Below are 16,870 nucleotides of genomic sequence, written 5' to 3'. Positions count from 1 at the left end.
ATGGAATCATGGAAAAAAATAGGAGTAGAAGGAGGCCATTACGCCCTTCAACCCCGCTCTGCCATTCTTTATAATCATGGCTGATCATCCAATCTAATTCAATAACCCAATCCCGCTTTCCCCCTTTGATCCCCATCGCCCCAAGTACTAGATCTAATTGCTCCTTGAAACTATACAATATTTTGGACTACTTCCTGTGGTAACGAATTCCAGAGGCTGACCACTCTCTGGGTGAAGACATTTCTCCTCATCTCAGTCCTAAATGATCTACCCCATGTCCTCAGTGTGACCCCCGTTTCTGGATACACCCACCATAGGGAACATTCTTCCTGCATCTACCCTGCTCAGTCCTGTTAGAACTTCATAGGTTTCTCAGAGATCCCCCCCCTCATTCTTCTGAACTCCAGCGAATATAATCCTAACTGATTCAATCTCTCCTCGTACATCAGTACTGTCATCCCAGGAATCTGTCTGGCAAACCTTCGCTGCACTCCCTCTATAGCTAGAACATCCTTCCTCAGATAAGGAGAGAAAACAGCACACTTTGTTCCAGGTGCGGCCTCACCAAGGCCCTGTACAATTTCAGCAAGACATCCCTGCTCCTGTACTCTAATCCTCTCGCAATGAAGGCCAGCATACCATTTATCTTCTTTACCGCCTGCTGCACCTGCATGCTTACCTTCAGTAACCGGTGTACGAGGACACCCAAGTCTCGTTGCACGTTCCCCTCACCTAATTTATGGACATTCAAATAATATTCCACCTTCTTGTTTTGCTACCAAAGTGGGTAACCTCGCATTTATCCAAATTATACTGCACCTGCCATTCATTTGCCCACTCACTCAACTTGTCCAAATCACACCGAAGGGTCTCTGCATCTCCCTCACAGATCACCGTCCCACCCCAACTTGGTGTCAACTGCAAATATGGAGATATTTTGTTCCCTCATGTAAATCATGAATATCGATCCCTGCAATACCCCACTCGTCACTGCCTGTCAATTTGAAAAAGACCCGTTAATTCCTACTCTGTTTCTTGTCTGCCAACCAGTTTTTTTTAATCCACCTCCATACCCCATCCCACGCACTTTCATTTCACACGATAATCTTTTGTACAGTACTTTGTCAAAAACCTTCTGAAAGTCCAAATGCACCGGGTCCCCTTCATCAATTCTATATCCTCGAAGAATTTAGATGATTTTCCACACTACTGAAGTCAGGCTTACTGGTCTATAATTCCCTGCTTTCTCTTGACTTCCCTTTTTAATAATAATCTTTATTATTGTCACAAGTAGGCTTCCATTAACACTGCAATGAAGTTAGTGTGAAAAGCCCCTAGTCGCCATACTCTGGCACCTGTTCGGGTACACTGATATGCAGGAACTGTTCAGCAGTCTATAGAATCCTGGAAGATGACCACCAATGCATCAACTATTTCTATAGCCACCTCCTTCAGTACTCTGGAATATAGATTATCAGGCCCTGGGGATTTATTAGCCTTCAACCCATTAATTTCCCATTTCTATACTGATGTTGATCACCTTCAGATCCTCCCTTTCACTAAACCCTGCATTCCCCAACATTTCTGATATCTTATCTGTGAAGAGAGAACCATAAGTATGTATTTAGTTGCTGAGCCATTTCTTTATCCCCTTTAATACATTCCCGTTTCTGACTGTAAAGGACCTACATTTGTCTTCACCAATCTTTTTCTCTTCACGTACCTATAGAAACTTTTACAGTCAGTTTTTAGGTTCCTGCAAGCTTACTGTCGTGTATCCCAGTTACACCCTTCTTAATCAATCCCTTGGTCCTTCTTTGCTGAATTCTAAACAGCTCCTAACCCTCAGATCTTTTGTTTCTCTTGGCTAATTTGTATGTACTTCCATGGATCAAATACTATCCTTAATTTCCCTTGTAAGCCATGGCTCGGCCACCTTTCCCGTTTTACTTTTCAGCCAGACAGGAATAAACAATTGTTGCATTTCCTCCTTGCGCTCTTTGAATGTTTGCCATTGCCTACCCACTGTCAGCCCGTTAAGTAACATTCCCTAATCGACCACAGCTAACTCACGGCTCATTTCATCGTAGTTTCTATTATTAAGATTCAGCACCTTAGTCTCAGAATCAACCACTTCACTCTTCATCTTGATGAAAAATTCTATCATATTATGGTCGCTCATCCCCAAGGGGTCTTGCACAACTCGATTGTCAATGATTCCATTCTCATTACACAGTACCCAAGCTAGGATGGTCTGTTCTCTAGTTGGCTCCTCAACATATTGATTCAGAAATCCATCCTGCATACACTCCAGGAATTCCTCCTGTGTGGCTAATTTGACTTTCACCATCTATATGCAGATTTATATAACTCATAATTACAGTTGTTCCTTTACCACGAGTATCTCTAATTTTCTGTTTAATGCCACTCCCAATAATATCACGGCAGTGTGGGGGTCTAAATGACGCCCACTAACATTTTTTGCCCTTTGCTGTTTCTCAGCTCTACCCATACAGATTCCGCATTGTTAGAGCCAATATCCTCCCTTGCTATCCAGGAATACCCCTGGATATTCAGTTCCCATCCCTGGTCACCGGGCAGCCATGTCTCAGTAATCTTGACTACACCCGCTCGTGTCTATTTGCACGATTTGTTCATCCACTTTGATGAGAATGCTCCGTGCGTTAAGAAACAAAGCCTTTAAGCTTGTCTTTTTAACATTACTTGTCTCACTCCCAATAGTTTCCACTGTGGCCCTGTTTGAACCTGGCTCTCAGTTTATCTGCTTATCACTTTCCTTATATCTCTTTCTGTCTTTTATTTTTGTCCTTATTTCCTCCTCCTCTCGACTCCTTACATAGGATCCAAAACACTGCGATATTACTTTAAACCCACCCAACCACTCTAGCAAATACTCCCCAGGACTTTAGGCTTGGTCCTGCCCAAGTGTAACCCATCCAGTTTGCACTGGTCCCACCTCCCCCAGAACCGGTCCCAATGCAGCAGGAATCTGCCCCCCCCCCCCCCCCCCCCCCCCCCCCCCCAATCATCTCTTTAGCCACGTATTTCTCCGATATAACCTTCAATTTCTACTCTGACTAGCTCGTGGCACTGGTGGTAATCCTGGGATCACTACCTTAGAGGTCCCACTTCTCAACTTTCTTCCTAACTCCCTATATTGTCTTTTAGGACCTCATTCCTTTTTAAAAACTCTGTCATTGGTACCGATGTGCATCACAACCACTGGCTGTTCACCCTCCCCCTCCAGAACGTCCTGCAACCGCTCAGAGACATCCTTGACCCGAGCGCCAGGAAAACAAGATACCATCCTAAAATCTCGTTTGCGGCCACAGAAACTATTCCCCTTACAACTGAATCTGCTATAATTATTGCATTCCCACACTTTTTATTCCTCCCCTCTGCAGCAGAACCAACCGTGGTGCAACAAATTTGGCTACTGCTGCTTTCCCAAGAGGTCATTCCCCTCAACAGTATCCAAAGCTGGATATCGGTTTTGAGGGGAATGGCCACAGGAGATTCCTGCACTGCCTGACGAGCTCCCGTTCTGCCTGGTGGTCACCCATTCCCTTCCTGCCTGTGGAGTGCCCACTTTGCGATATGTGCTATCCACGACACTTCCCGCCTCATGGATGCTCCACATTGTATCCAGCTGCCCCGGTCTAGCTCCAAAACCGTACAATTATTATAAGATCAATTAACAATGAATCCTAAGAGTACTGCAGCAGACTGCAACCATTTTAAAAGTGGTAGCTAAAAACAGAATTAAAAATGAACTCATGCTCTATGTTCTTATGATGAATAGTCAGACTGCTACATGTCTTCATGTTTGAGATCGTTTCTACTGTTTTTAAAGCATTTTCTTTTTTTCAATCAGTTAGAACAGAGCAAAACGGCTTGCAAAGAAACTAGCGTAAATATCAGGCTGCACAATTGGACAAGTGAAGTTCTTGGCTCAAGTACCTTAAATCAATCGCCTTGGAGTACCAGTTTACAGCAGCTTCATAGTTTTCATTTTTAAATTCATCGTTGCCTCTATTTCTATATTCTTCACTTTTCTGAAATGAAGAAAGGAGAATTGAGACTCCGCACTCACTGCAGGTTTTAATATCAATGAATCAAAGTCTAATAGTATTAAAAATGTTTTCTATAAAAGGCATTGCTTAAAAATTACAGGCATACCTTCTAAATGCAGATATAAACTCCAGACGTATTGGCTCTGATTTCTTTCAAGATAGCAATAGAAATGCAATATTTAAAGTATCAAAACACCTTAAAAAGTCACAAGAATGCGAAATCTAGCATTGCATCTCAACAAAAGGTATTGATGGGGTTCCTTCCCACTTTCTCCGCAGGCCCGAAGAATAAATTCAATAAATATTGGAAGTGCATAATAATTTTACAGTTTATCATGCACTCATTGTGGCTCACCTATGCATGCTCTAAGTTACAAATATGCACACGCAGGGCCTTGTAATTTGCTAACAGAAAGATGGCCAGGCACTGCACTTTTTCCAATTAAATGAAGGCCTGGGGGAATGTTTTCTGGTGCATTCTCCATGGCAACACCTCTACCAGTGTCCACTTGCCAACCAATCAGCACCCTTTTCTCCTACAGGTTAAACTGTTGTTCCCAAGGAAATTCAGTATCCTTGAAAGTCTGTCCTGATGAGTACAAGACGAAAAGCTTCAACAGCATGTCTCTTTTTACAGCAATACAGGAACAAAGGCGATAAACCCAATGTTAAGAACGGTGATGAAAAAAAATGAACCTTCATGGCAGTGGTCATTGAAAAGTGAGGTAATATTTATGCCTGAAGGAAATTTCAGAAAACTTTGCAGTTCAGCATTCTGCAGCACAAAATCTTGTCACGGAATGTTTTACCTTCTATCTACATACCTGGTCCTCTCTCTTTGGTATTAAATTAGGAATGTTCTCACAATTTAGATACATCTTTACAAAATATGCATCTGTAAGAAGAAAATTAAACGTTTAAAGTAAATATAGTTCCTTCACAATTTGCACAAAGTTAAGTTTCTAACAGTCAAACTGATGGTTTATTTAGACTTTCAGAAGGCTTTCGACAAGGTCTCACATAGCAGATTAATATGTATAGTTAAAGTGCATGGAATTGCGGGCAGTGTCTTGAGATGGATAAAAAGCTGGTTAGCAGAGTGGAAGCAAAAAGTTGAAATAAACGGGTCTTTTTCTGATTGGCAGGCAGTGACTAGTGGGGTCTGACATACATGGGACCATGCCCAGTAAGAATTGAAACTTTCAAGAGAGGATGTGAAAAGAACACAAAATTGTAAACATGCAGGAACTAAACTTAATTTTAAACAGATTCCAAACTAAGTCACAACTGACTTACACTAACAAACATTGGAACAGAAATACTCCACAGTGGTCGATAACTGCAGAACAAATTCCCAATTTCAACTATGGGAGATACTGTATCGAGATCAGGGAGCTACCCCACTGGATGTGGTCAGTAGATTATAAACTTATGAGATACAAGATTGCCAACAGCTGTTGCAAAGCAGACATGCATTATGTTGCCAAATGAGACAATGATGCATGCTCCAATCAACATTTTTGAGATATAATTGGAATGAAGCGGAGAGCAAGCCGGAGGAGAAACAGTGCGAGTGGTCAACAGAGAAAGGTGGGTGAACCAGCAACAAGAGTCAGTGAGCGTAGACAGTAAGCGTTAGGGGAAACAGTGAGGCCAACAGATAAAAATAGGAGAACAAAGGCAGAGAGTCAGTGAAAGCGATAAATCAGAGTCAAAGCATGAAAGGAAAACAAAACTTTTAAATAAATGGTGTAATGGTTAGCCGAAGGAAAGGTAGAGCCCATCTGATTGGATTGATATAGGTTTCAGGATGACAGGCAGATTAATTGACAGGATAGGTACAATCATAGAAAATGGAAAAATGTGATGGATTAACATTGGAATGATGAATATGGAAAGACAGTATAACATGAATAGCACAATTTTGAATCGTGTAGATGAGCAGAGAGGTCGGTGTATTCATATACACTGTATATTCATATACGGTGTATTTATATCCTTAAACTGTGGCAGGGCAAATGATAAGACGGTTTAAAAAAATAGCACATGGGTTACTTTGCTTTTATTTTCCAAATCATGCTAGAACTTTAGAAATCACTGGTTAGGCCTCCACTAGAGTATTGTGCACATTTCGGATCACCACATTTCAGGAAATATATACTGTAAAGGCTTAAAGGTACTATGATGTACCAGGAATGATAAATTCAGTTTTGAGAAGCGTTTGGAAAAGTTAGGATTAATCTCCCAAGAACAAAGGTTAAGAATTAATTTAATAGAGATTTTCAAGTTGGTGAATTAATCCAAGAACAAAGGTTAAGAATTAATTTAGTGGAAATTTTCAAGTTGGTGAATTAACAAGAAATAATATTCGCTCTGGTAGGTGTGTCAATAAACAGAGGCCATAGACTTAAAATTAATGGGAAAAGATGCAATGGGAAGATAAAGAGTGTCGTGGAATAGAAGATACAGTGCAGAAGGAGGCTATTCGGCCCATCGAGTCTGCACCGAACCACTTAAGCCCCCACTTCCACCCAATCCCTGTAACCCAATAACCCCATCTAACCTTTTTGGACACAAAGGGCAATTTAGTATGGCCGGTCCACCTAATATGTCCGTCTTTGGACTGTGGGAGGAAACCGGAGCACCTGGAGGAAACCCACGCAGGCACGGGGAGAATGTGCAGACTCAAGCACAGACAGTGACCCAGCGGGTAATCGAACCTGGGACCCTGGTGCTGCGAAGCCACAGTGCTAGCCACTGTGCTACCAAATCTGCAGCACTCTATCTGAAAAAAGTAGCTGATTCCCTTAATAATTTTAAAAGGGAGTCACAAGTAGTAGAGGATGAGGAACCTACAGGATTATGGACAGGAAGCAGGGGGGTTTGATAAGTAAAACTTCCCCCCAAAGAGCCAACACAGGCACCATGTGCCTAATGGCCTTCTCCGGTATTGTAGGTTTCTACACTTGTATGAACTTAAAAATGTAAAGACATAGAACATAGAACAGTACAGCACAGAACAGGCCCTTCGGCCCCCGATGTTGTGCCGAGCCATGATCACCCTACTCACCCTACTCAAACCCACGTATCCACCCTATACCCGTAACCATTACTTTTTAGGACACTACGGGCAATTTAGCATGGCCAATCCACCTAACCCGCACATCTTTGGACTGTAGGAGGAAACCGGAGCACCCGGAGGAAACCCACGCACACACGGGGAGGACGTGCAGACTCCACACAGAGAGTGACCCAGCCGGGAATCGAACCTGGGACCCTGGAACTGTGAAGCATTTATGCTAACCACCATGCTACCGTGCCTTATGGATTGCTAAAAAGAATTTCAAATCTACCACGAATGCTGCTCCTCACAGAAGCACAAATGCAACCAATCTAGAACTCCAGCTCGCATCAGCTCAATTTTACCATCTATTACAACAAACCTTTCCTACTCTGACTCTTGTTTACAAATCCTTTCATAAATTCATCGCTGTAAACACAGAGATCCATCTTATATCCTTCTCTACTCCTCCTGCTCCAACAGCAGTACATCAATCAGTTTTCATGGCCCTATACTCTATATTTCATTATCCCAAACCCTTCCACCTTGAAACTTCTCGACTCGCTTTCAAAAGCCTCTACCTTCAAACACACCAACAACTCCTGCTTAGCCCATTTACCCCAACCTGTTCATAAATCCCCCTTGGAGCTTTCACTAAACTAAGCATGACCGCCTGCACACAACTGTAACTTTGCTCATTAATAATCAATATTAGCATCTTTCTCCATTTATTTTTTAATACCTAAATACAGTTAAAGGCGAATAAAATAATTCAGCATATTACAATTGGGTCATCGCGCTGGTGTAAATGGGATATGACACTGAACTTTCAGGCGCCACAGACATTGCTCCAAATTTCACCTCTTATATTGCCAGGCTGGCTTGCAACTTAAGTATTAACATACCAGGATCAATGTCGGTATTCTACATTAATATTTGAAAGAAACTAGCTATTTCTTTATGTAAAAGAGGGTTAATTAATAAGTTGAATTAATAATTGATTTAAAAAGCTCAATCAGAAACCATTTAAAATGGATTCCATCATGACTGTGCAAAATGAATATTGCCTGCCTGTGCAAAATGGATACCTGTTTGCACGGAACAGCATGCAACGAGCTCAGCAAATGCAACATTTCTAATGAAGGTCAGGTTGACAGAGTTCATATGAACCATCCTTTGTCAAAAGAATTATATTACGTTGTGATCACGTTCGCCGCAGAATTCGGTTTAAAATAAGGCATTAATACAAACAGCATTTTAATTCAATGTGGAATAAAACCACTTCAGCTAAAGGTCAGGTAGAGGTTACCACCTGATGGGAGAAACTCAAAGCTGGTTTCAAAGGCTCGTTAATACAAACAAATACAAGATGATAAAGGCTCTTCTTTTGAGACCATAAAATTCTTTGGGATTACTCCCTGCACTTCTAAGCATTCAAAACAGAAGGACAGGGAATTCTCCAGATAAATAGATACACAACTCTTTTCCTAACTATACCTCTTGACACTTAGAATAACACCCTCCCGAAAAGTGTCTGTTTTGGTATCTAAAGAACATGACGATACTGAAAAAAGACAGTCCTCTATACGGGACCCCCGTGCTAATATATCTTAGGACACCTGACATTTACACAGACCCTACGACCATTAAAAGATATATTAATGATAATACATCCAATTAGCCATTTGGCTACAGGTAATTAACCAACAATAAGTGACAGGATAACAGATGCCGCCCTTGACCGATAAGGGAATTTTCATGTCTATAAAGAAGAGGCATTTTAGCAGAAAGTTACATTCCTTCTGCTCTCCCTTCGGGAGTGAGAGTCAGTTCTGTTCTTAAAAGCTTGTCTCTTCAGACAAAACCTCAGGTTTTGTAAGTATGGTTTTGTTTAACTTCGGAGAACTGTATTAAGAAATTGATGGGAGATACTTTAGGATTTTCCATGTTTCAGATATCTCATTCTATTGAGAGAAGTTAGTGTGTTAGCAGATAAAATAGGACTGTTAACGATTTATATTGTTAACTCTGCAATTCTGTATGTATCTAATGGGAGTATTAAAAAAAAAAAATACTTTTATTATACTGTGTAGACTCACTCTCAAAGTCTAAACTCCTAGACATTCATTTAGGAAGTCTTAAATGACTAAGGACCCACGACGATAGAGGTAACGATTTAGTTAGGAGTAACTTTTTCCCATAAAAAGTAACTGAGACCCTGTTTAACTGTGTGAGACCTGGAAAAGCATTCTCCCTTTCTGAGATCTAGGGCGAAATTCTCCGACCCCACGCAGGGTCGGAGAATTGGCGGGAAGCGGCGTTATTTCCGCTCCCGCAGGTTTTTGAATTCTCCCGCCGGTCATAAACCGGCGTTGTGCAAATCCCGCCGGCAGCCTGTGAAAACAGCTGGCGCTGGCGGGATTTCATTTTTTTTTAAACTTACCTCAAATCTCCGGCCCGGATGGGCCGAAGTCCCGCCACTGGGAGGCCTTCTCCCGCCGCCGAGGTTTAAACCACCTCTGGAACGGCGGGCTCAGCGGCGCGAGCAGGCCCCCGGGGTCCTGGGGGGGCGGGGGGCGATTGGACCCGGGGGGGTGCCCCCACGGAGGCCTGGCCCGCGATCGGGGCCCCCCGCTCACTCCGCGGGGCAGTGCCGTGGGGGCACTCTTTCTCCTTCCGCGCCGCCACGGCCTCCGCCATGGCGGACGCGGAGGAGAACCCCGCATCGCGCATGCGCCGGCAGTGACGTCAGCGGCCAGCTGCCGCTGACGTCACTGCCGGCGCATGCGCCGACCGCCGAAAGCCTTTCGGCCAGCCCCGCTTCCGACTGCGCCGGGTGTTTGCGCCAGTCTTCTGGTGCAAACTGCTCCGGCGCGGGGCTGGCCCCCAAAGGTGGGGAGAATTCCCCACCTTTGGGGAGGCGCGACCCGAGTGGTTGGCGCCACTCCCCTACGCCGGCACCCTCCGTCACGCCGGGTAGGGGAGAATCCAGCCCCTATTCTGAGTCTCAGCAGAGAAACAGATTTCCCTCTTTGGTGGGTTAACCTAGAGAATAGGTTATTAATAAAGTATTATCAGGTCTGGAATAACCTAAATCTGTCACAACGTGCACTAGATAAAACGCACTCCAACATATGATAAGCCCAAAAATTAAATACCAATATGCGATAAGGCCCGACTGAGGAATTTATTAATGCAACATTTAATGTTAACTTTAAGGTTTGATGAAATAATGTTGCATAATGATGGATTGGCAGCTCAAAGATCAAATCAAAAGCATTAGAAATTGACTCAATCCAATCAACACGTTACAGGGGCAAGGAATAGATTTAAATTGATAAATTCCTCTGTTCATGAATCATCCTTTTACTTTTGCTTAGAAGCTATCTTCTATCTAATATCTAGCAGTCTACATTCTACGATCTATTTTAACCTACGCAGCTGTCTTGCTTTATACAAAGAAACTGTTACTGTATTTTGAATTCAAGTCGTCGGCAAGTTACTGAGGATAATCTGATTCTCAAAAAAAAACAGTCTTTTGCAGGCAAGGGCTGAACTGAGAACCCTGTAAACTCTGTAACAGGAATTTATTTTATACTCTATCAATAGATACCAAATAAATTACTTTGCACCGAAAAGGATAGTCAAAGATTCTGCATTGTTAGTTGCATGGTGCGGTATCACAGAAATATCTGCAATAGCAAAGTGTAGATCTATCAATATTATACAGTTCGGAGACCACTTACATTGAAAAACGCTAATTGCAATGGCTGCCATCCGTGACCGTTTTGTTCCAGAGCTCACCTCCCCACGCAGAGAGTTAAATTCTCCTGTCTTTTCTATCATATCAATGGCATCATCAAGATCACAATTAAACTGCGTAAAGGAAATGAAAAGAACTGTGCAGAAATTACAATTTTCTTTTCTGTCTTTGGCATACAGGATTCTTCAAGCAAATAAAAGTAAAATTAAATAATTTAAAATTGTATTTCAAATAAAAGGAGAAAAAGTTGAAAATATTTCAAGACTCCTCACTCACAAAGGTAGGTTTGGAAAAGTAAGGATGGTGCAATCAGGCAGGAATTAGGCTGACGATCCCACCGCCTTCCCTCCTCCCTCCAATTTACTTCAGGGCAGGAAAACTCAAGGATAGTCTTCACGGCCGGAGATCAATCTTAGGTGGCCAATTAAAGGCCTCAAACTGCCGCCGTTCGTATTTAATCAGCGACAGGTACGGGTAACACCAAATAGGCCTACAGCCAGAAAAACCTTGCCTGATAGGCCTAGTAGTCGGTGTTCCTCCTGATCAGGTATGTCTCCTCTCCCTCGTCAGGGGGGGGGGGGGGGGGGGGGGGGGTCCTCATCTTGCACCAGAAAATCGAACCCACTCACCTTTTTCCTGGGGCTCCAGCTTTAATCCATGGTGTAGGCTACACTGCAATACCAGCAGAGGCCCCCGCGCATGACGGCCAATACTGGAGAGCTGCCAGCCTCTGACTGGTCAGCATCTCTTGAAGGCGGGATATCTGGCCTCCAGCAGTATTTTGGGGGGGGGGGGGGGGGGGGGAGAGAGAGAGAGAGAGAGAGAGAGAGAGAGAGAGAGAGAGAGAGAGAGAGAGAGAGAGAGAGAGAGAGAGAGAGAGAGAGAGAAAAAGAGGGGGAGAGGGAAAGAGAATATCCCTCATAGGATACAGGAAGCTGATCAAGTAGATGCTTGGTTGTGCTTAAATCCCTTTGGGCCTCCTGGAAATTCCCAGGGTGGGGTTACTGCCAGTTTGCCAGCTGGTGGACAGACCCCCTGACATGACCGTTAAATTCTGCCCAATGTTTCAGGTTCATGATCTTGTCAGAACTGGAGATTGAAACAACATGTTTTAAACAAGCAAAGGGGTGGTGGAGGGAGGAAAATAAAAAGGAAAGATTTGTAATGGTGGAAAGCAAGAGATTAAATGACAAAAAAGATGATGCAAAAAAAAAAGTAATTTTACAAGGGAAGAATCAAAAGGTGGGTCTAGAGGTATAAATTAGTAACTTGTCTTTATTTAACAGCACTGCTGAAAAAACAGACAAAAATGAGCATCAAGCTAAAACAAAATGGCGGTGAGGTTCCTTCAGGCGATGCGTGGGCTGACCAAAGTGCAAGTCACTTAGGTGTAACTCCTCAGCTAAGGCCACATGAGAGTACACAGCAGAACGATCACGCCCACCACTTGCATGATGTCACACAACCGGACTGGCTCCCTCATGCTTAAGCATCAGCAATGCCAATTTCAAAGCAAGATTTATGTTACTGTAGCAACATACAAATGCAAGATTGGATTTTCAACATCTGTGGGGCTACAAAGCGGTAAACCAATTGAACATGGGACCAGCACGACATAGAACTGAAACTCTCCATTTTGGAAGAAAATACCACCTTATTGATGTATCATCAAAAGCAGTGCCATGCTTCCTATTAATTCTGATGGGAGTATTTTTGCGGTGGTAAGCAAAAGCATGCGGAATATGACTGGTAGGTGGTCTGCTGGGTCTTTTTTCCTGCCTAAGTGGTTCGCGAATGATAAAGTTTCAGAAGCACCATCACTGAGGCAATTTTGTCGGTGCCAATTTGTACAGTACAAACAAATGAGGAAAGACAGAAAAAACCTTGCTGTTCCCATCCCTTTCCTCAGTAAAAAAAATTTTACAACTGGCTATCCATTAAATTGACATTCCTGACACTGCATCTTGAAGACATGCCAAAAATTCATCACACCCTAACTGAAGATTACATTTATTTACCTTTCAACACTAGGATTTAGATCAAATAATGCAACTTTATCACTCCATGCGAGTTCTTTGCAAACAACTAATTATTACTGTTCCATTAAGTCAATGCCTAGTTACTTTACTTACCCCATCTACTTTATCCCATAAATCCAATAAGCAGGACAGGAATTTTGTAGAGTGCTGCAAAAGAAAAGCTGAAGCATAACTGAGGTGCTCAACATACCTGTGGTGCTTTTTAAGTAAAAACCTAAAGCTGAATTTAGCAAATGTTTCAGTATACATAACTATTATTTCCTCCAAATGAGTTGTCAGCCTTGGCTCAAGCCCTACTCTAGAAACCTGAGCACATAATGTACTTTTTTCACCCAGTAGGAGGTTAGCATCTAGAATGCACTGCCTGAGTGTGGTGGAGGGAGGTTAAATCAATCAGCGGGAAATTGGCATGAGGCGCTTCTTTCGGAAAGCCCCCGCAGACGCGATGGGTTGAATGGCTTCCTTCTGCATGGTAACAATTGTGTGATTTTATAATGTAGGCGGACACTTCAATGGAATACTGAGCGATAGGGATGCACTGTTGCAAGGCCATCTTTTGGATGCAATTTAAAGTGATGACGTGCATGTCTTTACTGGTGGACATCGCTGTTCTTATGGTACTGTTTGAAGAGCAGTATGGGAAGTTCCCTGGTGTCTTGATCAACATTTATTCCCAACACTCCAAAAACAAAATTACCCAGCCATTTATTCCATTGCCATATAGAACATAGAACAGTACAGCACAGAACAGGCCCTTCGGCCCTCGATGTTGTGCCGAGCAATGATCACCCTACTTAAACCCACGTAACCCGTATACCCGTAACCCAACAATCCCCCCATTAACCTTACACTACGGGCAATTTAGCATGGCCAATCCACCTAACCCGCACATCTTTGGACTGTGGGAGGAAACCGGAGCACCCGGAGGAAACCCACGCACACACGGGGAGGACGTGCAGACTCCACACAGAGAGTGACCCAGCCGGGAATCGAACCTGGGACCCTGGAGCTGTGAAGCATTGATGCTAACCACCATGCTACCGTGAGGCCCCCATATGTTGCCCCTTGCTGTCCACTAATTAACTACTGTGTTTGCCTACAAGTGACTACACGCAAATATGACTTAATTCTGCTCTTAAACTCTCTGCCTCTGTTAACATGGGTGGCATTGTAGCACAGTGGTTAGCACTGTTGCTTCACCGCACCAGTGTCCCTGATTCGATTCCCATTTGGGTCACTGTGCGGAGTCTGCACGTTCTCCCAGTGTCTACGTGGGTTTCCTCCGGGTACTCCGATTTCCTCCTCAAGTTCCGAAAGTCGTGCTTGTTAGGTGAATTGGACATTCTGAATTCTCCTTCTGTGTACCCAAACCGGTGCCGGAATGTGGCGACCAGGGGCTTTTCACAGCAACTTCATTGCAATGTTACTGTAAGCCTACTTGTGACATTAATCAAGATTATTATTAAAGGCAAGTATACAATATGCTTTCTTAACTACTGTACCCACCTTAGGGAGCAGGTGTACATGCACACCAAAGTCCCTCTGATCCCTGGTGCTTCCCAGGGTCCTGCCATTTATTATGTATTCCCTTGCCTTGTATGCCCTGCCAAAATGAATCACCTCATCCTTATTAGGATTGATTCCATTTGCCACTGATCAGCCCATCTGACCAGCCCTGAAATAGAAGGCTATTCACCACACTATTCACCGCCCCAACAATTTTCATATCATCCGCAAATCTGCTGATCAACCCTCCTACATTCGTATCTAAATCATTTATCTAAACCACAAATAGCAAGGGCCCCAGCCGATCCCTGCGGGACTTCACCGGACACAAGCTTCCAGTCAGAAAAGCACTCCTCGACCATCACCCCCTGTTTCCTGCCACTCAGCCAATTATGGATTGAATTTGCCAAATTTCCTTGGATCCCCTGGGCTCTTACCTTCGCTATCAGTCTCCCATGTGCGACCTTATCAAAAGCCTTGCTGAAGCCCAAGTAGACTACATCAAATGCATTTTCCTCATCTACACACCATCCACCTCTTTGAAAAATTCAATCAAGTTTTTTTTTATAAATTTAGATTACCCAATTATTTTTTCCAATTAAGGGGCAATTTAGTGTGGCCAATCCACCTACTCTGCACATTTTTGGGTTGTGGGGGCGAAACCCACGCAGACACGGGGAGACTGTGCAAACTCCACACGGACAGTGACCCAGAGCCGGGATCGAACCTGGGACCTCAACGCCGTGAGGCGGTTGTGCTAACCACTAGGCCACCGTGCTGCCCAAATTCAATCAAGTTGGTCAGACATGACCTTCCGTTAACAAAACCATGCAGACTGTTACTGATTGAACCCTGCCAAATGCAGATTAATTCTTCTTTAGATAGGTATCAACAGAAGGGTATCAGAAGCAAGGAGCTTTGCAACCAGCCCCTATGAACAGTAACTTGCCAACATGAATTACCAGATATCAATTAGGGAGATGATCGCTGGATGATATTCCCCTCACTGCACAGACAATTCAGTGCCCAATTATGGCAGCATGACTTTCTTTTTAAATTCATTTATTCTCGAGTTGTGAGCATTGCAGGAAAACTCCAGCATTTATTAATGAGTGCTTTGCTAGCACACTTCAGAGGATAGTTTTTAAAAAAAATATTTCTTTATTCGCCTCCTTTTTCACATTTTCTCAGTAACAACTATGTCAATCCCCATATCAATAACAACGATCACATCCTCCCACCAAACCCAAAACATTCGCCCACATGTTCACATAAACAACTGACAAAAAGGAATCAGGAATCCCCCATCCCCCCCCCCCCCCCCCCAAACTAACGTTCGATGTTATCCAGTTCTTGAAAGTGCACCCCCAAGTAAACTTCAGAGGATAGTTAAGACTGAATCGCAATGGTGTGAGACTGGAGTTACAAAGGCCAAATCAGGCAAGAAGGGTCGTTTTTTTCCCCCTCAAGGACATTTTCAAAACAGATGGGCTTTAGTGACAATCCGAGAGATCAGGTACATTGCTACGAGCTTTTTAAATGCAAATTTGTTTTGAAATTGAATTCAGCCGAGATCAACTAATTCAGCATTAACTGCATATCAGAGAAAAGTAGCCATGTCACTATTACTTCCATGCAGGGGGACCAGTTTAGCTCATTTGGCTAGGCAGTGGGTTTGTGATGCAGTGCGAACTCAGCAGTGTGGCCATGAAGGCCCCACCTTCTCAACCTTGTTCCTCACCGGAGATTCTTCTGGTTAAATCACCACCAGTCAGCTCTACCCCTCAAAGGGAAAATAACCTATGGTCACCTAGGACTATAGCGATGAAATTAAAACCTGAAAATTTCTGCCAAGGTAATGAGAGTGTTGTGCAAAGATGACATGAAGGTTTTTCCACGCACTGAGCGGCAAGGATCTGAAATGCACTGTCTGACATTGGTGGGAGCAAATTCAATCATGGCTTTCAAGACAAAATTTGATGGGAAGCTGAAGAGAAAATATATGCAGGGCTACAGTGGAAAGGATGGAGGAATGGGTCGCAGAAGCCAGGGCTGGCACGACAGGCTGAATGGTCTCCTTCTGTGCTGTGTTGCCACCCCTTCTACTCCAGTTTGTTTCTTGCTAGACTCTTTCCCCCTAACTCACCAGAAGCAAATGTTCCTGATTCCAAAGCACGGCACTGTAAACGATTCTGCTCCCAATTATTGACTTAACTTTAAACATACAGACATTTTTCACCAACTGTCAAAGGCCTAATTTACAAAAATATGCTTACATTATGTTTCCCTATTGCCTCAAGCACCACTTCCAGGAGTTCAATACTTTGCAGCTTCATCACATCGATTTCAAAGACATCATAATTCCTGGAAAAAATAAAAACTGAAGATCGAGGCTTCTGCAACCTTT

At 43.4% G+C, this 16,870-nt stretch overlaps 1 protein-coding gene across 7 annotated transcripts in view; it reads right to left on the bottom strand.

The window, feature by feature from the left end:
- The window catches only part of ttc3 (tetratricopeptide repeat domain 3), a 137,000-nt gene that overhangs the window by 100,703 nt on the left and 19,427 nt on the right, over positions 1-16,870 (bottom strand). For all 7 annotated transcript variants that reach the window (XR_005461199.1, XM_038801482.1, XM_038801486.1 and 4 more), the window contains 5 exons: positions 16,740-16,827; positions 13,051-13,104; positions 10,902-11,031; positions 4,919-4,989; positions 3,982-4,076 (listed from right to left, as the gene is read on the bottom strand). Coding sequence is in view for 6 of the 7 variants with exons in the window: in XM_038801482.1 (XP_038657410.1) it covers positions 3,982-4,076; positions 4,919-4,989; positions 10,902-11,031; positions 13,051-13,104; positions 16,740-16,827 (438 nt within the window). In the remaining variant the exon portion in view is untranslated. The remainder of the gene's footprint in view (positions 1-3,981; positions 4,077-4,918; positions 4,990-10,901; positions 11,032-13,050; positions 13,105-16,739; positions 16,828-16,870) is intronic.

Source organism: Scyliorhinus canicula, chromosome 7, assembly GCF_902713615.1.
Source record: "Scyliorhinus canicula chromosome 7, sScyCan1.1, whole genome shotgun sequence".
NCBI classification, from domain to species: domain Eukaryota; kingdom Metazoa; phylum Chordata; class Chondrichthyes; order Carcharhiniformes; family Scyliorhinidae; genus Scyliorhinus; species Scyliorhinus canicula.
This window is presented reverse-complemented; position numbering and strand designations above follow the sequence as displayed.